This window comes from Gallus gallus, chromosome 7, assembly GCF_016699485.2.
Source record: "Gallus gallus isolate bGalGal1 chromosome 7, bGalGal1.mat.broiler.GRCg7b, whole genome shotgun sequence".
Taxonomy (NCBI): Eukaryota; Metazoa; Chordata; class Aves; order Galliformes; family Phasianidae; genus Gallus; species Gallus gallus.
In genome coordinates this window covers 10,956,722-10,980,293 of record NC_052538.1, presented here as the reverse complement: position 1 = coordinate 10,980,293, position 23,572 = coordinate 10,956,722, and the positions used below count along the sequence as shown (strand labels likewise).

General features: G+C 37.6%; 1 protein-coding gene across 8 annotated transcripts in view; it reads left to right on the top strand.

Annotated features, from left to right (window-relative positions):
- The window catches only part of FAM126B (family with sequence similarity 126 member B), a 54,847-nt gene extending 31,437 nt beyond the window's left edge, over positions 1 to 23,410 (top strand). For 5 of the 8 annotated variants that reach the window (XM_004942607.5, XM_015289464.4, XM_015289466.4 and 2 more), the window contains 7 exons: positions 493 to 608; positions 1,466 to 1,561; positions 4,076 to 4,192; positions 4,866 to 4,953; positions 9,355 to 9,514; positions 10,741 to 10,908; positions 15,623 to 23,410. In XM_004942607.5, coding sequence (XP_004942664.1) covers positions 493 to 608; positions 1,466 to 1,561; positions 4,076 to 4,192; positions 4,866 to 4,953; positions 9,355 to 9,514; positions 10,741 to 10,908; positions 15,623 to 16,227 — 1,350 coding nt within the window. In that variant the 3' untranslated portion in view covers positions 16,228 to 23,410. The remainder of the gene's footprint in view (positions 1 to 492; positions 609 to 1,465; positions 1,562 to 4,075; positions 4,193 to 4,865; positions 4,954 to 9,354; positions 9,515 to 10,740; positions 10,909 to 15,622) is intronic. The other 3 variants (XM_040703905.2, XM_015289470.4, XM_046943924.1) reach the window with 1 other exon arrangement.
- Positions 23,411 to 23,572: the final 162 nt, after the last annotated feature.

Here is a 23,572-nt window from a genome sequence, read left to right as displayed (position 1 = left end):
TCAGAGGGCTGGAGCACCTCCCCTAAGAGGACAGAGCTCGGGCTCTTCAGCCTAGAGGAGGCTCCGGAGGGACCTTATAGTGGCCTTCCATTACCTGAACATGTCCTACAGGAAAGCTGGGGAGGGACTTTTTATACAGACAGGTAGTGACAGGATAAGGGGAAATGGCTTCAAACTGGAAGAAGGTAGATTTAGACTAGATATTATGAAGAATTTCCTTACTGTCAGGGTGGTGAGATGCTGGAACAGGTTTCCCAGAGAGGTTGTGGATGCCCCCTCCCTGGAAGCATTCAAGGCCAGGCTGGATGGGACTTTGAGCAACTTGGTCTAGAGGGAAGTGTCCCTGCCTGTAGCAGGGGGTTGGAACCAGATGATCTTAAAGGTCCATTCCAACCCAAACCATTCTGTAGTTCTATTATTAGGAGTTTCAATGCTTTTGGAGACCTTTTACTTATGATTGGTTTTCTCCTCCCTCTCACCACATACTTCTAGCCCTCTACTATTGGATCCATGGCTTTAACTGAAGGAGCTCTCTGTCAGCATGATCTCATCAGAGTAGTTTACAGTGATCTTCATCCTCAAAGAGAAACCTTCACAGCACAGAACAGGTAGTTTGGATGCATTGTAACATTTGCGGTGCTTTACTAGACAGTCAAAAAGTCATTAAACATTAAGACCAAATAGACTGTGGTCAATCCATTTTGTGCTTGGAAGTAAAGATAGAGAGCAAATCAGTAATTTTGGGAAATATTTTTGTTTTTGCTTCCAACTTTGTGTGTTACTAGTTCATTTAGATGAGAATGACTTCTCTGTCATCTCTGTGTCTGTCAGGAATATCTATAGAGTTTATGCCTGTCAACTCAAATTTTACTGAAAGCGTAACAAAAGTCTGGCATTGCCTTTACCACAGGAAAGAAAGGGATGGAGCCAAGTACATAGAAAGAAGTGAGGATGAAAAACCTCAGGAATGAGATTTCCTGTTTCTGTTGCATGAGGACATGTAGACTGGGGCTCTACTCATTATTAGTAACTGCAGCCAGCCTTTTTAGTGAAGTCTCTTACACAGTGAAAAGCAGATTCTGAACTGGTTCAGTGCTCTGCTGTTCTAGTGACTCTCAGCTTTACCTGTGTTTAAAACTAGCTCTGGGAAACCTAATAAAAGAATTTTTAGAATGTTGCAGACTTGTCCAGCTCTGGGCAAGTTTTATGATGTGTCATTTCCACGATAATTCCTGCATATGCTAATGGTTTTCAGTAGTAATTTAAAGTGAACCTTTAATATCCTGTTTCAATTTAAGGAGTTATAGTGGAAGAGAGTTTCAGGATTTGTGTGTTTATTTCTGACGCTATTTTTCCTTTGAGGTGACTTTCAAACTGAGTTGTAAGGATTTTTTTAATTCTTTAAGTTTTGGATGGAATATTAAGAATTGACACCATGCAAGATTTTGATCTTGTCTCTTTTCAGGTTTGAGGTGCTGAGCTTTCTCATGCTGTGCTACAATTCTGCTATTGTCTATATGCCTGCCTCTTCTTACCAATCACTTTGTAGGATGGGTTCCAGGTGAGACACTTGCCTTTGAAAGTCTTGCAGGGTACATCCAGATTTCTAAATAATCATCCAGCAGAAAAGAATAAACGAACCTGTAACATGTTCCAAGTTACTAAATGCAACTTTTGGTCAGTTCTGCAACTTAATTGAAAATTTGATGCTAAGCTTGGATTATCTTACTCCTGCGTTGGATTTTGTTCCAGTTATTTAACCTTTCGTTATCTGGAGAAAAAAAAAATGGGGCAAAATCTTCTGAAGCTACTCAGATTGGTTTGTATTTATTGGATTTACATATTATCCAGGCACTTTTCAGTATGGCTAGCTTCAAAATATTGTGAGGGATACCTTTAGTTTCTTCTGCTTCCGAATATTGACCTCTTGTTCCTCAGGACAGTTGATATGAAGTGCTGATACAGTATTCCATGCTTTAGGTTATGTACTCTTGTTTTTGTTTTGTCCTCCTCAGTAATGATATCCCATTTTCTGGAGAATTCAGTACTGTGATTTCTCAAACTCTTACACACATCCTTTATATAATCTTCTGCTTGAGCAGTCTTAAAAGCATCTGGTTGGCAAAGATCCCTGCTTTATGCTCTGAAAAATCTGAAGTATTTCTGATATTCCCATCTGCCAGTTTCTACCAGCAATTTTGCCTGAAATGAAATCAACTCACTCCGATCCCCAAACAGACAGAGCTCTTTAAAAATGTTTAATTTAGCTTTCTTTTCTTCAACACAATACTGCCATGAAAGAAATTAATTACATGCAGTTCAGTTATGTAACTATAAAGGGTCAGACTAGCTTCTGACAAATGTGTGTTCTGTAGTAACACACATTCAGGTAGGATGATAGGCTGTTTCTCTCATCACATTTATGATGGGAACTGGCCACTTCAGTGTGCTTCCATCGTTTTCATTTGAGGTACCACAATGCTGAATTTGGCAAGTACGCTGAATTTTCCTTTGAAAATTCAGTTAGAGAGGAGAGACAACATATGAATTGGTTTTTTTTTGTTGTTTTTTGTTTTTTTTGAAACAGTGCAGCAATAGCAATAATTTGGGTGTGGCAAACTATTTCCAACTATAAGGTTATTTTAATATGAACTGAGTAAAAGTTGCATGTTTTTGTCTTGTGTTATGCCGTTATAGTTGTGAAATATTGAATATTGAATAATGTTGTAATACAACAATCTTGTTTCAACTTTAATTATAAATTGCAATCATTTTCCTTAACCTTCCAAATTTAACTTTTCACGACTGTATTCATTCAGCTGAAACAAGCAATGATGTTGCTCATTTGAGCACGTTAATAGATTTGTACAGTAAACTCCATTCTAACTGAGTATTACACTCACTAGTTCTGTAGTAGTTTATAATCTAAGTCATGGACACTTAGAGCAGGAATGATTTTGTTGCATGAAGGGTGGGATGATCTTGAAAAGGAAACATCCTGGATCCTGCTTGTGTAACTGTATACAAGCTTCACCTTGTGGTTTCCTCTCAAAGCTGTTGTGCTCCTGATCTGCAGTGCAGCCTAAAAAGCTGTTAGTATACTGACTTGGGTCTGTGTACCTTGCTTTGGTGGAAAGACTGGACTATACCTAGTCAGCAGATAATTCCCATTGTGGTGCTGTCTGCTTTCCAGAATGAACTTGGACCACAGTTTTTGTTACTGAGGCAGCAGTGCATATTTCAAAACAATAGATTGCGTGGGTTTCAGTTTAAAGCTGCTAGCAGGGAGACCTTTCAGATATTAGCTTTTATTTTCTGTCATTTTCTGATAAGAGCATTAACACAGTGAAATACTTCTTTGTGTTGTGGTTTTGTTTTTCTCTTGAAAGCTTTGGGTTGTTTTCTTTTGTGTGTGTGTGGCTAGATTAGAGAAACAAACAATACATTTACACTGAATGTGTTCATATCCATGCATTGTTTCTATGTTCTACATATGTTTTGAATGCCTGAGTTCTGAATAAATGTATCTGGTGTGGTGGTGGGTTTTTTTTAACAGCAGAGTCAGTGCTATGCAGTATGTGGCAAGGCAGGCCCTTTGTCAAGGGCCATAACTGGTTTTGGTTTTATTTCTAATAGAAGGCAGCTGAAAGTAATTCTCAAGAATAAGGTATATTTGTTAACCAGCAGTGTACATAAAATGGGAGGTGGTATGTCTCTGTTCTATACCACTGAAATGTTTCCTTTATAGGAAATTGGGTTTGTTAACTGAATTTCTGGGAGAGTCTTGTGCTTGGTATCTTAGCAGTTTTGCCACCCTAATTCTTTAGAAATTGATTATGATTTGAAGAAAACAGAATTTAATGGCTTTGTGGGAATAACACTTTGGATTATCAGCAAGTTATGTTTCAAGGTACTGTTGTTAAACTGCTTTAATGATTGGAAGAGCAACAACATAAGAATATTCTACATTGTGAGTTTACGTTTTGAAAAACAGGTTTTAAAAGTTAAAGAAAATCATTTTTAGTTTGAAGTAATGGCGGGATTAACCTTTTGGTGCAATGCCATGTTTTTTCAGGCTGTGTGTGAGTGGATTTCCACGGCAGCACGAGAAACGCTGGAAAGAACACTGTGGTAGAGTGGTGTTAGACCCTGACTTCATGGTGCAGCTGCTCACAGGTGTCTATTATGCTATGTAAGTAGATCATTTTTGGTATTAGAAGTGGCTGGTTTTACATGAATTAAAATATCAATGCTTGTTGTTTTAAAATTGGAATAAATGAATTTAACCCAATACGATACAAGGATGTAACTCGGTTGGCATATTTCCTGTTACTTACTCAGCCAACTGATAATTTGAAAATATCTTTGTCAGCACTGGAGTAGGTGGTGAAGGACCAGCACCAGGTACTGCAGAGGAGGAGGCTCCTGGCTTCATCTTTTCCTGAGTTTTTACTGCCACCAGATAACCTTCTGTTAACAAGCATAATGAGCTTGGATGCCAAGATAACCTGATGAAATGCAGTTCTCTTGAATGCCAGTAGCTTCTGAGGTAGCAAAAATCTGTTTCTGATAAGAACTAAGTAAACCTTTATATCATGACCCCATTTTCATTCTTTAAGTTTGTCCTGATTACAGTATCAGCTTTGTCTCACTTTGAGGTGACAGGGAGCATCTTTTTTCATTATACCGAGAAGAGTAATATGAAACTTTACCTGTTTATACTACAAAATAGAGGACAGTCTGGGTGTGTATGCGACTGATGAACATTTTACATAAAGAAAGAAGGAAAGAGCTGAATTCGGACAGAAAAAAAAGCTAATCTGAGTTCCTAAGATACAGAAGTAAATCTGTTTCTTTACATTTAGATATAATGGTCAATGGGATCTCGGCCAGGAGGTATTGGAGGACATAATTTACAGAGCACAGCTGGAACTCTACTCACAACCTCTGTTGGTAAGAAAAAAATCTACTGAAATTTATGGACTTGGTTATGAAGAATATCGGAATGTTTCTGAAGTGGGCTCTTAATTAACGCGTTTGTGGCCATTTACTACATTTGCAAATGCAAGTGGGTTGTTAACAGCTGGTGTTTTCAACTTAGTTATTTACACCATGCTTGTTCTGCATGAATGTTGGGATCTCCTAGTACTTGTTGCTGCAGAAAGCTAGTATTTTCTAATGTAGTTGGATCAAAATGTTTGTTGTTTTGGCACCAGCTACCGATGACCAATTCAAAAAAGCTTAACTGAACTGATTATATATTACAGGACAAAGGTTGGAAAAAGTCTAAACCTCCAGAAGACTGTAGAATATGCTGTGTGGTTTAACTAATAACACAATAGAAAAACAGCAACAGAGAAGAGGAGTTTTATCTAGATTCAGTGTCAGATTTCAATTAAGTTACACAGATCTTAATTTTTACCTTCTTCAGTGGACCATGAATAGAGTGGTTTGCTTACAATCGGTTGTTGTTTTTTTTCAGTTCCCAATAGAATCATTGTTTTGATCATTTAGGGAAAAAAAAAGAGGGAAAGAGGTGAAACTGAGCAGGATACAGGTGCGGGATAAGCAGGTTGACAAAAGAAAAGGAGGGATGGAAGGTATATTATGTGAAATGTAGGAGCAAAGCTCAAAATAAGAAGAAATGTTAAAGAAAATAAAATAAGTAGAATAGAGTATTATCTCAGTTTCTCTGAATCGTGGCCAGAAACCTTTGGTGCTCTTCTGAAATAACAGAAGTAAATTTAATTACTTTTACATAACTGAGAAAAAAAAATGGATTGAGAAAAGTTTTTTTTTCCTGTGTTAATCTGATGTCACTCTCTCCTCCAGTAAATTAAGTAAAATTATTCTCTTGATGAATTAATATTGGCTACAAAACTTATCTACAGGCTTTCTGAGAGTCCTGCATTTTAAATGGTTGGTATCCATTGAATTATTATAATAGCTGGTTCCTTTTCAAAATGACTCATTGCTCCATCACATTGAAAGTTTTAAATTAAATATTGAACCTGCAGAAATAGACCACCTTATCAAAATACAGCGTTGAAAAGTTGTGTAGGAGGTTCTGGAACATAATTCAATTGATGATAGGACAATTTTCAGTCCTGATTATTCATTTTTAATCATTTTGTCTTTGGAGATGACTTTGAAGAATCTTCTTGAATGTCTGTTTTTACAGCATTTGTTTTTCTGCTCCAACCCATTGTTTGTTGCTGCCATGACATCACCAATTCCCTCCTCCCCCCCCCCCCCCACTTTCTAATTGTCAGGTTTTTCATGCTTGTGTGTGCAGGCACATCTGTGTATTTTCTTCTTGCTCTGATTCTTGCCTTGTTTCACAGTTTGTTTCACAGCAGTTTTTGAAAAGCACCTTTCAAGAGATGTGCTGACTTCTAAAAAGATGACCTTTGTATCTTTGGCCTCACACTGTACATTCAAACCACCAGACCTTTTCAATGGTTGGAGTCCTTTCACTTAGTTGCACTCTCCAGGAGATGTGAATAATCTAGCAGGATAAAACTGTATTTTTTTAAACACTTTAAACTGTTGCACCAAATAAAATATCATCTGTGCACCAGTTTGGTCAGGTTCAAGTCTCTGCTTACAATTGCCTAGCAGTAGCAAATTCTTTGAAATCCATTTAATATTTAGGTGATCTTCCATAGTAGGATTCTTTTTATATTTTTGTACAAGGGCTGTTTGTTTAATTATGGATATACTGATCAGTCATCATAATGATGAGACACACCATACCTTTTAGTGCAGGATTAGTGCCTCTTGGTATTAAGAAAGGTGAAGGCACAGGGGGTTTTTTGCTTCTCTTTTCTCTTTCTTTCTTTTCTCTTTCTTTTTCTTTTCTTTCTCCTTCTTTTTCTTTCTTTTCTCTTTCTCTTTATTTTTTTCTTTTTTCTCTTTCTTTTCTCTTTCTCTTTCCATCTGATGGAGAAGGGCTGTGTTTTGTTCATTCTTGTTGTTTGGATTACTCCCAGGTTTTACTGTTGCTTAATCTTATTTTCGCTTAATTTTATTTTCATATGGTTCTTCTGATCTCCAGAAGTACAATTTGTGCTGTTAAAAAGGGCCAGTTATTAAAAAGCTCCACAAGTAAAAGTGCTGTGTTGCTTCTGGTCCTACTGCAAAAACCTTTTACTACTAATTTTCAGATTTTAATCCTGTATATTGAGAAAGGGTACATATTCAAAAGAGGCTGGAACTGTAGCAAAGTAGAGGATCGGAAGGCAAACCACTGTGTGACTGAGCTTGGTGTGTGTTGGGTCTCTAATGAGATCAAGGATATGAGCACAGTGAGGTTTAAAGATGACGGCATGGAAGAAGGACTACAAATGAATAGAAGATCAATTTGCAAACAAGTGATGAATCTGAGAGAATTAACTAGTAAAGGCCATATCAGAAGTGGACAAGTGGTAGAATGATAAAGAGTATTTTCTATAATGGTGCCAAGAATCTTTAGGCTACTTTGAAGTCAAACACAAAGTCAGCAGAAGTGTTTTGTGTGGAGTTATAAGATCACAATAGAAGCTGGGGAAATTCAGGCTCAGCTCTGTGGCAGCTGTTGTAGCTTCATAGGAAGTGAAGAGTCTTAGAGTTAGTTAACATCTTGTCATTTCTAATGTCACTGTTTGAATGAGTTTCATTTCCCCACATGGCTGCTGGATGGTTTGCATATTAGAATTCGTAGGAAAGTCACTTTTATTTTACTATGATATTGGTAAATGCTTTTAATTCGTGTAGATTTTATGGCATACTATATGCACTGATGTATTTATTTAATTAAGCATTAAGATCTGCACAAGACAAATCATACAAATGTGGTTCTGCTGATAGAATCATGTTCTAGTGGTTTAGTAGGTCTCTTTTTGCTTGCATTTTAGCTAATACTAACCAAAGACAACTGCAGTAAGTAAACAGATTTGTTGCATATGGGCTTTGAGAGTTTTAGGGAATTAATAGAATGTCCCTTACATTTATGATGCCTATGGAAACCTCAGAATATCAGGACACCATGGATGAAATTTATATCTTAATTCTCTCATTATATGGAGAGGAGTGTATGAAAATGTTACTTCCAGCATAAAACTAGGAAATGCTGGATTGTAGCAACATTCTAAATAGTTGATACAATTCCATCAGCTAAGTACAAGTTTTTATACAATAGAAAAGAGCTTGTCTCTGTGCTATGGAACAGAAAAACAAAATGGTCAAAGGTGGGGGGGATATGTGTGCCTTGATAGAAAAGTAGAGTATCTTTCAAAGTTGTGTATTCTAAAGCAGATCTGTATTTCATTTGAGTGGACAGAACTGTCACCTTATAGTTTTATTTGTATCGTAAAGAGTTTACATGCCTGCTGTCTTGGGTTAGCAGGTAGATTGCATATATTTAAGACTTGCAGAGCACCTGTATTTGAGATGTTTATCTTGTCATACAACGCATTCTGATCACTGAAGTTGCGCCACTACAAAATTATTTTGTTTTTAAACTTTGTTTTCTAATTCAAGAGAATGTCCATTAGGAGAAAATGTCAAGTTACTTTTCATAGTGATTCGTATATGCTGTAATGGGGACTACCTAAATTATTGTAGAAACAATTGATAAGTAGGATTTTATAGGGATTAACTAGATACGTTTTCCATGCTTGTTTTATTTTATGTCTAGTTTCCTATGGCGTCCTTATTTTACTTATTCATCTTCATTAGTTGAGGACTAAGAACCATGCAGGAGGTCAGATATTTGTGAAACAAGAGATACACAAAAGAAACTGTCATGTTAGGTTTAAAATGTGTCTATTTATTGCTGGTTGGTTGCATAAAGTCAGTAGGATTATGGAAAATCAAGGCGACTTCACCTTCATTTTTTCTGAAGTTTTAATACATTGTGTACAACAGCTTTATTTTTGCTAAATACTCTACATGCCATAGAGACCTATGGAGGTGGAGAGTGGAAACTGGTCTTGTGTATCCTGTGTTGTGATCATTTTTTGTCATACAGCATAAATAGTATTTTTCTTATTATCTTGCATCCATTTAGATGGAGAATTTTTTGTGTAGATTGTTACCACTCTTAGTTCAGATGTCAAACATTGAACAAAATGGTTTACATGGAAAAAGTAAAAATAGAGAGAATTTGGCTGTAAGTTTGGGAATAGGCTTGTGATGGTCTTTTCAACTTAGTTATCGGCTGTGAGTCATGGGGATGGGACTGTCCATCTGGATGGGATCTGGCATAATAAACAATTCTTGGTTGTTTCTCCTTCTGGATCCAGCAAAGAGATTTAATACTGTCATTAGCATGTTCAGTGATGGTAGTAGTATGGCATTTTACTTTCATCTTAGGTTGCAAATGCCATGAAGAACTCACTGCCCTTTGATGCTCCTGATGCATCCCAAGAAGGCCAGAAGGTACTGAAAGTAGAAGTTACTCCAACGGTGCCGAGGATTTCTCGAACTGCCATTACAACAGCTTCTATCCGTCGTCACCGCTGGAGAAGAGAAGGTGAGCTTTCTTTTCCAGTGGCAGGTACTGTAATGTACTGTATTCATCACCATCACTGTTACCTGGCTTCTGAGTTTGAATGTTTGCAGAACAGTTGGTCATGGTTGTTTTGTTTTTTCCTTTTGAAAAATGATTCTCCATAACGATGTATAGTATTTTACATCTTCAGAGCACTGCATGAACATGAACATTTGGGTTGTTTGTTTTGATTTGTTGAAAAACCATGAGGTATGTTTAAAGGAGGAAAAAAAAAGGAAAAAATTAAAAAGGAAAAAGAAAAGGGGGAGAAAGAGACTGGAAACTGTTTACTAAGGCTTTTTTCCCTCCATTATAACAGAACATATAATTATTGTGTCAGAGTCTAGTGTAGAATTTCAGTTATTTCTGTGATGCGCTCCGAAATTCAGTTCTTTTCCCATCATAAATAGCTTAGGAAATGAATGTTATTATTCAGACCTTGCTAGGGGTCCAGTTACCCACAGCTACTGAAGACAGTGGGAGATGGAAGAGCTGAACATCATACTCCTAGCATCGTGTGGTCCAACTTACAGAGGGAATGTCTCATAAAGTAGTTTTGGATAGTTTAAAATTATTGTTTTTCCCCATTCCTTATTGAACGTTTAGATCACATGGAAGCATGCTGGGCCGTATGAAGAACAACAGTTAACATATAGTAATGTTTTTCCTTCATATGGTTAAATCTTTGTTGTAATTGTAGCAAAAAGCTTGCTTTAAAATCATTTTGTCAAACTTAGAAAGCTTTTTTTTCCTGCATGTATGAAACACAAATTTAAAAAAGCTGCAAAATGACTGAAGGCAAAATGTAGAATAACCTAAAAATAAACTGAGGGTTCAAGAGTCTGAAAACAAGTATTAGATTTTTGCTCTTTTTTTTTTTTTACTGTACTGTGTGCCAAAGTATTTAATGACCTCTGGTCCTCAGCTGAATCAGGATGTCCAGGACAAGAAACAACAGTCTTCTATTTTCAGGACTTTGGGCCATGTTTGTCTTTACTGTAGCTGCCATTATATTCATTTTCCTAGTCTCTGGTATGGAGTATAGCCCACCTGTCCCTTTCTGTGGATGTTCTCACAAACTTTTAACTAAGCATGAGTAGTGTTTCGTGTTTGTTCTATGTCCACATAAATCTTCTCTTTTCCCTGCCTGGGCTGGAATGCCAAGAAAGGAACAGAAAAGCACTAAAATGTTATATGTTGAATCCCAGATGGCTTTGACTTCTCAAACGAGGCTGACTCAAGCATACCTGGCTCACCGATCCAACACGGCTCCACAGACCTAGGGATCAAACGTGAGCAAGAGGGGGAGGTGCTGATGCGCAGGACCCCTGAGCATGGCTTCCCGGAGCCCACCTTGGCAGCAGCCACAACAGAGGGTAGGACAGAGATGAGGAGGCAGAAGTCAGTGAGGCAATTGCTGGAGGAGGATCCTGGCTCCCTATCCCCAAGCAGAACTTCTTTCCATTCTAGTGTGTGTTTCCGCTATCCCAGGGTGTATTAGCTTCTCTTTGCAATACACGCATCCCCTATATACCTAACATCAGGTCAGGTACTACCTTTTGTTATCACATGGGCTGGCCTGGGGCTTGCATCTGTGTGGTGAAAGGCTGCTTGGCATGGCAAACGATAAAATAAAAATAACAAGGGTAATAGCCAAGAACTTTGGGATTGCTTGGACACTTTCTATTACTGAGCATGTTTAATATTCAGAAGAAAAAATGCACCAGATGACCATGAATCCAGTCCTGAAAAATAGACAGTGTAGAGTATAAATGGATTTGGTTGGCGACAACGTAGTTCCAATAATGTCCTATTAGTCTATGCTTTTAAATTTCCAAGAGCAAAGTCAAGCCTATCTAAGGCAGATTCACAACTATTAATGTTTTTATTTGACAGTCAACATTTAACTGAAGACTAATAATCTTACAGCAGTCAGATCATTCATCTACACTAGCTGTAAGAACAAATACCAAAAAGGAAAAGCTTGTGTTTCTAAACACTTTAGAAACAATAATTGCTTCTTTATTCAGTTGTGCTGTCCACACAAGTGCTGTAGGGCTTCATATTCCCACACTATAATCAGGAATAGCAAATACAGTAGTTAGTACAGATTTATTTTACTTCAGTTCATCTGTTTATTTTGTCATCTTTATTCCATGACGGCATTGTTTTGAGCACTGGATTTGAAACATGATTTCTCATCAGAAATGAGAAATAATTTTTTATAAACTTAGCTGAACATAATTTGAAGTGTTTTCATATTTTAAGTCTCCTATCTGAATAGTCTTCTGGTATTTCCAAAATTTGTAAGCATAACAGCTGATAGTAAATAAGATTTATTTTTAGATTCTACATAGGCTTCAGATTTGTTCTTCTGGAAACAATCATCTAGAGAATTTGAAGATTTAATGTCGTGTCACCACAATCCTTATCCTTATCAGAGTTGCTATCAAGCATGGGATTATGATCTATTTCTTGGTGCATAGTGGGTTTGAGCATGCTCAGTAAATGAGTATGGCCTTCTCCTAACTTCACTGGTTCACTTTATCTTATTCCTTTGCATGTGCATGACCTGAAGGATATGGAGAAGTCCTCAGATGCAGAGAACACTCTGGAAGAGATAGGAAATGGGAAAGAAGTTGAAAAAGATGTGACCTTCTAGTCTTAATTTGTTTCCAGATGCCTATATCATTTGAGATGTTACTGGAGAAGTGATAATTCCACATGCTTCTGTTAAAGTTGGCCGTATAGACTTAACTTCTTTAAATGTTGACAGTATATAATTACATGCTTGGGCGAGTGGAATTCTGCTAGTTAATACTAGCTAGGAAAAGGTACAGGAATGGAGCTTGGCTTGATTATCAGTATAGAACTGTATGTGTATATACAGGTCTTTTATTGATACTGATTTCACAGAAAGTTTTGGTTAGTGAATGTTCTCTCATAAGTTTTGATATCAAAAAAATACAATGAGAGATTGATCATTTTCAGTTACTTTTCAACCTTCAGGTATGGAAAGGATGAATAGAATTAATGGTACTTCTAAGAAAAAAAACAAAAACCTAAAATCCTTTTCAGATCAGTGTTTTGACCCAACAATTACAAAAAGGCAGAAGACTTCAAAAATGACTCAGTAATACCTTAAAAGGTATTCTGTGTCTGAGTGGTAGCAGCTACTGCTCTGCACTATTTTGAGTCAGTAGAGAATGCTGTATCTGCGTATATAGAACTACGTACTGATATTGATAATGCATTCTTTAGAGAAAGATTTATCCTGATATGGAATGGCAGGAATCCCAAAGACATGCTATAGTGCAGTTGATGTGATTTCTGTTAGGTTGAGCTGTCATTTCTTCTGGCCTTATAGTAAAGAGTGCGTGGCTTTTTAAGTTTTGTTTTCTTTTCAAAATCGTCTTATTGGTCTCTTGGAAAACAAACAAACAAACCTCTGTGACTTCATCCTATTTTACCTCCAAACACATTATGTAAAGAATGGAACGTTTTTTGTTTGTCCCCGTGGACAACTTTTAGAGGAAAAAATAGATGTGTAGGGAAAGATTACATTTACAGAGTTATTTCAGTCCTACTGAGAACATCGGTAGCTGTATGGGTCTGACTAGAAAGTAATTCTCATGCATGTTGTCTTCTCTATCTTCTTCATTTTTTAGCACTGCTGAGCTGCTTGGGCCTCTGTCTAGTTGCAGCATCGAAAAGCTTGCAACAACCCCTCTCAGTCTGGTCTTTAAATTTGATGGATGAAATGACACTTCTTTTGTGTGTGACCCCTTTGCTTCACTGTCCCGGAATAGGAGCATATGCTTGAGCATTTTATTCCTCAGAAATGTTTTGACGTGAACTGTGAGGAAGCAGTAATGTTCTCATAACAATAAAAAGCTTAGCAGTATTGTCTGGAGACAGCATTTTGCAAGTGACACATCTTTTCTAGAATAAAAGGGATTGAGAGGGGACTTCTGCTGCTATTATTGCTGCTTGTAACCAAACATGCTTTCATCCAGCTTCGCATGGTTATAAAGAAAGATTTACTTTGATTTATTGAAATAATGATCTTTCTTTCAGTAGGTTCCAGTTACATCGTACTTTTCTTAGCATTTTGTTTGTGTGTGGGAAGGTTGGGGTGTGGGAGGTGGGGGGGAGATGTGGTGAATGGTAAATAGAATTTCTCGCTGTCTAATGTAAGAAAATACTTGTATGTCTTGGTGAGAAGATAAGGGTCTGGTTTGACTAAACAGGGGGAAGTAAAAGTATATATTTTAAATATGGATACAGGAAGTTAAAGCATGTAAAGCATTCTTCATTTTAATGATAGCCTTTGAAGCCTAGTTTTTTTTCTTAAGAAGGCTAAAGACTTTACCAATGAAGAAAGACTGCCATAACATGAACTACATTATCTTTGTGCTTCTTAGAAGGCTTAACAAATTAAGTTAGAACTATATAAAACAACAGAATAGTCAAATTGCGTTGCTGAGAGAGGCCTCAGCATGGTCTACTTTGGAGAAGGCTTAACATCACTTGTAAGCTGATATACAGTAATGGTAATTTCAAGGCAAAGCTTCCTAAAAAGAGAAATAGGTTTAAAAGAAATACAGTAATAAAGCCTCCCTATTCAGTTCATTTTTGCTTTACATTTCGAAAATGAGAAGTTGGATCAGGCTTGTTTCTTCTATGCAGAGGAAGCAGTACTGAACGAAGGCTTTGCGACTGTTCTGTTTGCCATCACAAAATATTCTGTAGTGCTCTGCTAGCAGTCAGTATGAAAGGATGAGGTTCTACTCAATTATTATTATCTATTAGATCTTTACCACGCCATTCCATGAAAGAAATTGAAACATATTTCTTTGGTGGCACACTGGCCAAACTGCCAGTATAGCAGTACAGTGGTTTTAGCTGTTAGAGAGGCTTTGCAGTTTTCTCACCAAAAAAATAAAATAAAAGAGTAAAAATTCAGGCTTCCCAGGTTTATAAAGCAGAGCAAAATTCTTATAGCCTGAAAGTCTTCTTTTTCTTTTTCTTTTTTTTTTTTTTTGCAACTGTAGTTAAACGTTATGGATTTTTCCCGTTGAGACATCAAACTCATTTTTTGATTTTGAAACTTAAATGCTGTTTAATACTGGAACAATAACTCATTTTAAGTACTTGGAGCTTAGAAAAAAGGATTGGAATAAGATTTGAAAAAACAAAAACTCTTCATGTATAGCCCTAATCTATCATCTATAAGCCCTAGGACTGAAAACAAGGATTTAAGAAAGAAGCTTGACAAGCTTTAAAATCCCATTCCAAAGTGCAAAGCTTCTTGTACAACATGAAATGTTTCAGACATTAAATTTCTATTATTATATTTTTTTTTCTTGAAAATCTTGATGCTGAGATTAAAGCAAATATGATGTGGAAGCACCTAGGTAGGATTGCTGGAAATGCAGGGAGGAGTGAGCTCTCAGAGAGGGAACTAGGAATTAGTTCTGCTCTCTCCAGCAGAGCAGAAAGCATAGTCACATTGTTTGGAGAGCCAGCTACATACAACGGAAGCCTTCTGTCTCTTGCTGGAGCATTGTTGCTGGCCTAGGAAGTAACCTAATTCTGAAGCTTACCAAGCACGTGCCAGAAAAGTACTTGAACACGCTTAGAACTTGCCTCAAACTACGATAAAATAGTCTAAAAGCCCTTTTTAAAAAAAAATAAGTGATGATAATAACAATGCCGACATATAGTAGGAGGATGGGTACTATTACTTGCAGACAGAACTAAAACAAATTAGCCACACAAGGCCTAATTCTTCTATGTTGATAGACATAGTTTTAGATGTTATCTGGACTGATGAAAGTATTGCAGTGTAAGAGCCAATCAAGTTCAGGAAGTATTTATTGTCAGATTCCATTATTCTGCTATATTTAACAAGATTATTGGCAAATAATAAGGACTTTTTAAGCAAGTGGAAAACAGTTGGATCAGCAAATGGTGTTTGTTTTGATGTTCTGTATGCATCTCTGTCTTCATGCAACTTCAATGCTTACTGTGTGTTCTGATTGGTTTGGGTTGTTTTTTTTTTTGGTTGTTCCTTTTTTTCATTAATAGATACTGAAGGTGTGAATGGAAGAGAGGAATCTGTGAACCTTAATGATGCTGATGAAGGATTTTCATCAGGAGCATCCCTCAGCAGCCAGCCAGTTGGGACCAAACCTCAATCATCTATATCCCAGAAGGGCAGCTTAAGGAAAACAGCAAGTGGACGTTCTGCTAAGGATAAAGAAACCTCTTCTGCAGCAAAATCCAACGACAGCCCTCGAGATTCAGTAGCTCGGAAGCAGTACATGCACCAATCCACTGACCTTGGTGCAGATATAATTGAGATGACACCTACTAAGAAACACCTCAGCCTGCCTGCTGGGCAAGTGGTGCCAAAAGCCAACAGTTTGAGCTTGATCAGGACTGCCAGTGCTTCCTCCAGTAAATCGTTCGACTACGTGAATGGTAGTCAAGCAGGCTCCAGTGTTGGAGTTGGTACAGAAGGTGTTACCAATCTAGCAGCTGGCAACACCAATCGTTTTTCAACCATCAGCCTACAGGAGGACCGACTAGGCCACACTGGGGAAGGTAAAGATCTTCTTCCTCCAGGAACTCCCCTAACCAAACAGTCTCGATCTCCAAGTTTCAATATGCAGCTGATATCCCAGGTGTAACATTTAACTCCCTTTGATAGGACTCCCTCTTTGCCCTAAATCCCCAGGCAAGTTCATTCTTAGACAAAACAAGAACCGTCATCCTGCAGTGTGAAAATACTGACTGTTGTGATCTTGTTTGATTTGGTTTAGCTATCATACTGTATTACTGAAACAGCAATAATTCTTCCCTCACCTTCATTCTGCCCTCTTGTAAACATGGTTGTGAAGCAGTATATAATGTACTGTATGCCTTTTTCCATGCCTTCCTTTCTCCTTGGGTGATGTGCAATCCATCGTAGGCTGATCAGTCCCATTTCAACACTGTGAGACTGGAGACACCGTCAGAAATGGTGAATGTGATCCCTATGAGATGATGCTTTGGCTTTGTTAAGAAATAGAAACGGGTTTGTTTTCTCGGTCTACAGTACTGCAAAGACTACTGGATCATGACTTTTCTTTCTCAGAACCAGGAGTGCCTCAGAGATTCTAATGTGACTTTGGACCTCTCTGAGTCTGTGCAATCAATTCTGGGGAGGGAATTGTCGTTGCTGCTCCTGGCTGCTTACAGCACTTTCATTAAAATGAGGGTAGTTTTTTCTTGCCTGCCCCCAGTCTCTCATCCCAGAAGCTTTTGATGTTCAGCAACTGAGACATGCTTACTACCAAGTTGTTTTCCCTCAAAGAGAGGATTGTAAGTAGATAATGTAGGCTACAATGCACTTCTAATGGCGTTGTAGCCATGTGTAACGTTATCTGTCTTCCCCTCCAGGACACAGGGTCATTCTGCATGTAGAGTAAAATTTAGACAAGACCATGCTGTTAAAGAGATCAGATTTATAAATGGGAGGGAAACACTATGTTCCCAGGAACTAATGGCTAGCTCTGCTCCATTTTTGTTGTGAGTGGTGGTGTTGTGTGTTGTTGTTCTTGTGAGGTGGTGATCACTGAGTTGAAAGGTGTATTTGGGTAAAAGAGTATTTCTCAGGCTGCTTTCTACAGTATCATGGATGTTAGACATCCCCGCCCCTCTCAGCTTCTTCCTCAGTGTCCCTAAATTCAGTCATGGAGTCATTTTGAGAATTTTGCAGTCCAAACAGACCATCCTCTTAAGGGACTGTCTCAGGGATAGAGACTTTTTTTTTTTTTGCTAGAAACACAGAAGCTTTAATGTGAAATGCTTTTCTAGAAACACCATTTTCGCAAAGGGGTACTGACAGTCCTTTTTTTTCCCCAGAAGGATCACAGTTCATTGCCTTGGTATTTACCATCTATTACATTGTCATCATTATTTTAGTGGATAGACCCCTACTCTAGAAAATGCAGAACTCATGCCATTGAGCCAAGCCTTGAATGTATATGACTGGTGTGACTGGTGTGCACTGGCTGGTACTTATGCTAAAGAACACTGCTTAGAAGCACATTTCTGATTGTGTAGGAAAATGTTTGTCATCCTATCTCTCTCTCTCTGTCCTATTGCTGGAGAGAAAAGGAGAAAGTTCATCCTGTATTCTTAAGTAATGTATGATATCCTGGAAGTTTACAAATTGTCAATCCACAGAAAAGAGTTGTGATCTTCATGTGAGCACTTTGGTTTCATTGTCACTGTGAAGAGTGAACGTAAGCTGTTAGGCATAGCAGGTTATCTTTGAATGGCAGAGAGTCTTTAAGAAATTCAGGACAATAACATGGTGTTACTTTCGTTTTTGAACCTCTATTCCAAACAGAACTTTCAAATTTACATTAAAACTCATTTAAATATTTGAAAGCTTTTTGTAACTTGATAAATCACTTTGGCAGTCTAGTCTTCAGATCTTACACTCATAGAAAAGTGAATTAAATGGCATCTGGACTGATGCAGAAATTTAGTTAGAAAATAGAACCTTCAGAAAGAAAACCCTGCTGTTTCAGAATTTAGATTAGTCTTTAAGGGCACTATAGATAGAACTAAGGCATGGTTGAGATTAAACTGTGAGGGGATTTATGTTTAAAAACAACAAAAAAACTTCTTATGATTAGTCTCTTCTTAATTTATTTAGTCAAGTTTTGCTGGTGGAGGTGATTGGCAAGTCCTGGTTGTGTGGAAGGTTGCTTGGTAGCTGTTTCTTTCCTGAAAGTACAGATTTATATTTTGTAGAGATCATCACTATGAGAATTCTATTGAAGTGCCATCACCACGAACTGATAAGGACCAAATGATTTGCTTAAATCTTTGGGAAATAAAAGGTCAGGAATGTCAGCTTGTTGAGGAATTATTTAAATATTTCTATGCCTTTTAAAGCATAGGGTTGCTTGTTAGTAAGGTTCTCTTGTTTCTGCTTCTGCTATTACAAACATTCCTTTAGAAGTCGTAGGACGCCTAAATTGGCACTGGGCCAAATTTTAGAAACAAATATTTTATACTCCTAAGAGTGGAGCTCCGCACTGTCACACTATTTCAGGAGAGCGAGACAGCCCAGTGACTTCAGATAGGGAAATCGGATGTGCACGCCTCAATTTGAAGTAGTTAAAAGTTCAGCCAAACTGCAAAGGAAGGTGTTTTTTGCAGTCCTTTTTGATGATGTGCCTTTGGTTATAGCTCAGTTCATTTTATCCTCATTTGTTCGTGTGTGTGTGTGTATATACATACACATATGAACAAACAATATACATATATATATATATATATACACACCCCATTTAGAGCTTGAAAAAGGGTTCAATTTCATCTCTATTAAAAAAAAAATCTTTTTTGCTGTGTGCTGATGTGCAGCATCTGTAAGTTACCAAAATTATCCCCTGAGTGCAGTGTTTCATCTGTGGGAAGTTGTTTTGCCATTTTCCAGACGCGTACTGATCTACTGCTGTCTTAGAAAGTGGGCTGTCACTGTGATCTGCAAACCAGCTGTAATAGCAGTCTCTGCCAGTGCTCTGTATCACACTTAGCTGTAATCCTTCTTGGTATCTTGGACTATACCAAGGTGTGTGAACCTCGTATGGTGGCATTCAATAGACTTCAAAGTACTGTGGTGGTAATAAAATTAGAATAAATTAATAAAATTAATTACTGTGGTGGTAATAAAATTAGAAATGTCTAATTAGAAATTAGAATATTAGAAATATTAAATAAAATGCATGCTCTAATTTTCTGATACCGGTGACAAATACCTAAACTTAAATCTCTTTATCCTGAATTCACTCGGCTGTGTCACTTTTGAGAACATTTGGTACTTAATATAAGGCACTGGATTGAAATTTCTGCTCTGTTTCAGTGCAGCTGCAGCAGGAAGGTTGAAAAGCAGAACACTACATGTGTGCACACACACGTGTGTGCAAATCTATTTAATGCTCATGTGAGGAAGTGCGGGTACTATATGTGGATGTCTATACACGTGTAAGTAGGGATTAATGAATTGTCCCTTGATACAGTTTTTACCATGTTACACTATGCTGCCATTTTACAACTCATTTTTCTTGGGCTTTATAATTTTAAAAAGATTGCTAAATCAGACTTCAGTTCACCTTTTCAGGAGGTTTTTGTGAGCAGCTCTTTGGTTCAATGTTGATCCTTTTTGTTTTTCATCCTGCAGGCCACAAAGTGATGAAGTGAAAGTATCCGTTGCAATGAATGTGGCAAGATAAAGTTTTAAGTTGCTTTGTTATTCTTGCTAGTTTTGATGTGGAGACTTATGTCACTGCTTGTTGTAAATGCAGATTTCTTTGAACACACTTTCTGATGTGAGTTTGGGAAAGTTTTTAATGGTGTACTTCATTCTGTAATGCTGAACATCATGTTGCAGCCAGTAAGCATTAGGTGTAGTTATTTGTAGACTGCGAGTGTGTTGGTCTCAATTACCTAAATCTGACATTTCCAACACGCTCCTGCTAGCTTGAACATAGTCAGTCATCTGTTCTGACAGCAAAATTATGAGGAAAAAAACTGTTTTCTGACAACTTATTTATTTGCACTACTTACGAATACTGGAGTTTACTGGGACAGGGTTTTTTCTCACCATGTGAGGTTTACTTGTGTGTGGGTAGGTACATACATTTGTCACGTGTTGACAATCAATTGCCTCAACTGTGTGTATACTGTATGTAAATATGAACATATTTTTCAAGATTAAGGGGGAAACCTGCACCTTAATGGTGGTAAAGCTGCTCTGTAGAAAGGTGGCCCCAACTCTTACCCCTTTCTGTCTCCAGATAGATGTGGCTTGTTTTACTTCTTTAACGAACATAATTAATTTTCCTGGAAAATTTTGGTTCCAGGGAGATTTTCCTCAATGTTTAATGTATAGCATGTTCAGAGAATTATATTTTCAAAAATTAATTTTGGTGTAGATTATTCTATGCTATGGCTGTATTTTAACCTAAGGGTTAAATTTGTCCTATTTTATCACGAAACAATGGCTCTCTTTTAAGTGTTCAAGTGTTTTAATTTCGGTCACAAGCCGGAAATTTTTTGTTTGACTTGGCTTACAAATTGAAGTTAATTTGAAGACCAAGTAGTAACCAAGAATAACTTGTTGAGTAAAATTCTTAATCAGTACAAACTTGATGGTGAACTCATAATCCTGGAGGAGGTGTGGAAAGCATAATGGAACTTACTTGAATGGAACGTATGTGCTGCATACAGAACAAAAAGATGTTTCTGTTATTTGTAGATCTATAAGTCTTATCCTTAAATTTTGCAATTCTGTCACTGCCAAAGATATTGTTACCTTGGCATGTTCTATATGGGACTGAAACCATTAGCGAGGTCTCATTTGTAACATTCATTTACATCATTGGCATAGTTCATATCAGAACAATAAACACGCTTGCTTTTTTCTTTTTTTTAATGGCTTGTTTAGGACGATCACTGAACTGAAGTTATAAATGATCAGTCCTTTTTAAGCATCAAAAGCAGAGGGCCAATCCTCTGTACTTGCATTGCATTCTTGGCGTAAATAAAACTGATCGATATTTTGTATTTTCTTCGGTATTTTAAATGCTGCTTCTTGCTGATATATGGGCCTTAATTTCTCTTTCTCTTGTCAAATTAAGATAAATTTCTCTTAATTTCTTAAAATAACATTAGTTTGTTTTCCCACTGGCTCTTGAATAAATTTCACTTCTGGAAAGCTTTTCTGTAGGTGATTTGGGGGATCCCAGCATGGATATTGTATTTGTGAATACATACATCAGTCTGTCAAAATCTGCGTGTTGTGAAGAGCTGAAATACTCTCCTGCCTCTTAAACAGTGATGGACAGCAGCGGAGAGCTGTGAGCGACTTGGTTCATCGGTAGTGTATGAAAGCAAGCAGTAAATGGATTTTGCAAGACTGATCTGTGTGATGATTTCCGCTTAGTCGTGATAAAATTTTATTTTAAAATAAACCAAACCATGGAACAAATTTTCAAAACATAACAGGTAGCCATTTCTGAGAAACTTTCCTCGTAAGTTTGGCAAGTGTCGAGGCCTGCTGTCATGTAATACATTGCAAGCTCAAAATCAAGCTCTAGAAGTCTGAGGGTACCTCACAGCTGCCAGGAATGGATTTAGTAAAAATCTGCCTCATGTTCTGTGACTTTATTTGAGATTTTTGTGAAGAAAAAGAAATCAACAGTAATTTCTGCCTCTGTTACTTCTGTTCTTTAGAATCAAAATACCAAACGCTTCTGATTTTTTTTTTTTTTAACTGTACTCATCAGATTGTTAAAATGGATAGTTTTGGGGATAAAAGGAATTTGAAAATGGTCCATAAATTATTTGTTCTATCATAAAGGATTACTAAGCTACTCCTGTGAGGAGCTGCTGTGTGAGAACACTTGTACAGTAAAACTTCGTGTCTGTACAGTAAAACCTTGGCCTACATTTTAGCTTGTGCGCAATGGGCAAAGTTGATTAAGCTGTATTAAAAAGCGATTTGGTTGTGAGCTCCCAGTGTTTTATAGTCCTCATCCTCCCCAGAACTGATCAGAAAACAGAAAATTCAGTACGAATGAAGCAACCTTTTCAAAGAGAAATGAGCTTCGTTCAAAAATAGGTGGGACTTGGGAGTGACAAGTACTGGCTTCTGACACTGTCCTTTTTGTTCACGTGGTTCCTGTTATTGTGCTCGACTTTCATGCTGTTTATGAAAAAAATTGAGTATTAGAAACTTTATGGCTTGAAGTATACAGTAGATGTGAGTTAGCAATCACTCTAGATAAACCACTTCTCAAAGCTTTTTAGTAGGTAGTACTGGGGTGTGTCTGTGTTTTTGTGTGCCAGTGTTCGATGATTACTTTGAAACAAGACTTCTTACTGTTTACTTGCAGAAAGTGCATACTCTTAGGATGGATATAACGGGCTGGTTTATTTATGAAGAAACAACATACGATTAAATAAAATTGAGTCATTTAACATTTTTTTCCATATCGAGGATTCCAGGAAAAAAAAGCTAATAAAGGTTTTTAATAATGAAATCAGATACTCTGACTACATTTTAGATTTCCTCGGGTAGCTTTTATTTGCTGTACAAACCTGAATCGAGGTACCCCGTGCTGCATTTTTTAAATTTGTAACTCCTCTATTTTACAATGAATCTTTTGCTCTGTACTGTCCTTGTAAGAATACAGGATACGCCATCGATTTTACTAGCAAAAAGAAACACTCTGCGAGGGTTAAAAGATTATTTTCCTACTTTTTCTGTCACACCAGGTTTGTTTCTCTGAACTAAGCTTTCTGAGGATTTTTACTACTTTAACATGGTGTACTCTGATCTCTGTCGTAGAAGGCGCATAAGCAGCACGTCCCACGTGTGCGGACAGGTGGGCTAAGCCCAGGGCAGGGATAGGGCCTGCGTGGGCAGGAGGTGCTGGGGAGGGATGGAGCCACGCAGGCTTTGAGCAGCTGCGACCTCTGCTGTGTGATGTCCTTTAGCCTGGGACCAGGGAAATCCTCATTCTTAGACCTGAAGACGGCACGTAGCGAAGATCATGTTATTGGTGCATGTAAGCCATTATCTTACTGTCTTACTGAACTGGTTAATGCTGTTGACTGTTGTTGAAATGTGAAATGTAGTTACTATTGACTCTGTAAATACCTGCCAGAGATGAAATATAATTATTTTAAATCATTGTAAATAGAGATGTATAAAACTCGACACAATCTGCAATGCAGAAGAAAATTATATATATATATATAAATATATAAAGATGTTAAATAAATATTGTGCTGTTTCTGAACAGAACTAGAGTTGCTCTGAGTCGGTTTCGTTTTTCTAACTGAGTGGCTTTGAGCAGGGCCGATAAAGCGGCGGCAGTGAGCGGGCCCCGGCCTTCCGCAGGCGGCTTCGCGTCGCCACGGCAACCGCTGGCGGCCGCGCTCACGGCTGCCAGCGGAAGTCCCGCCCCCTCG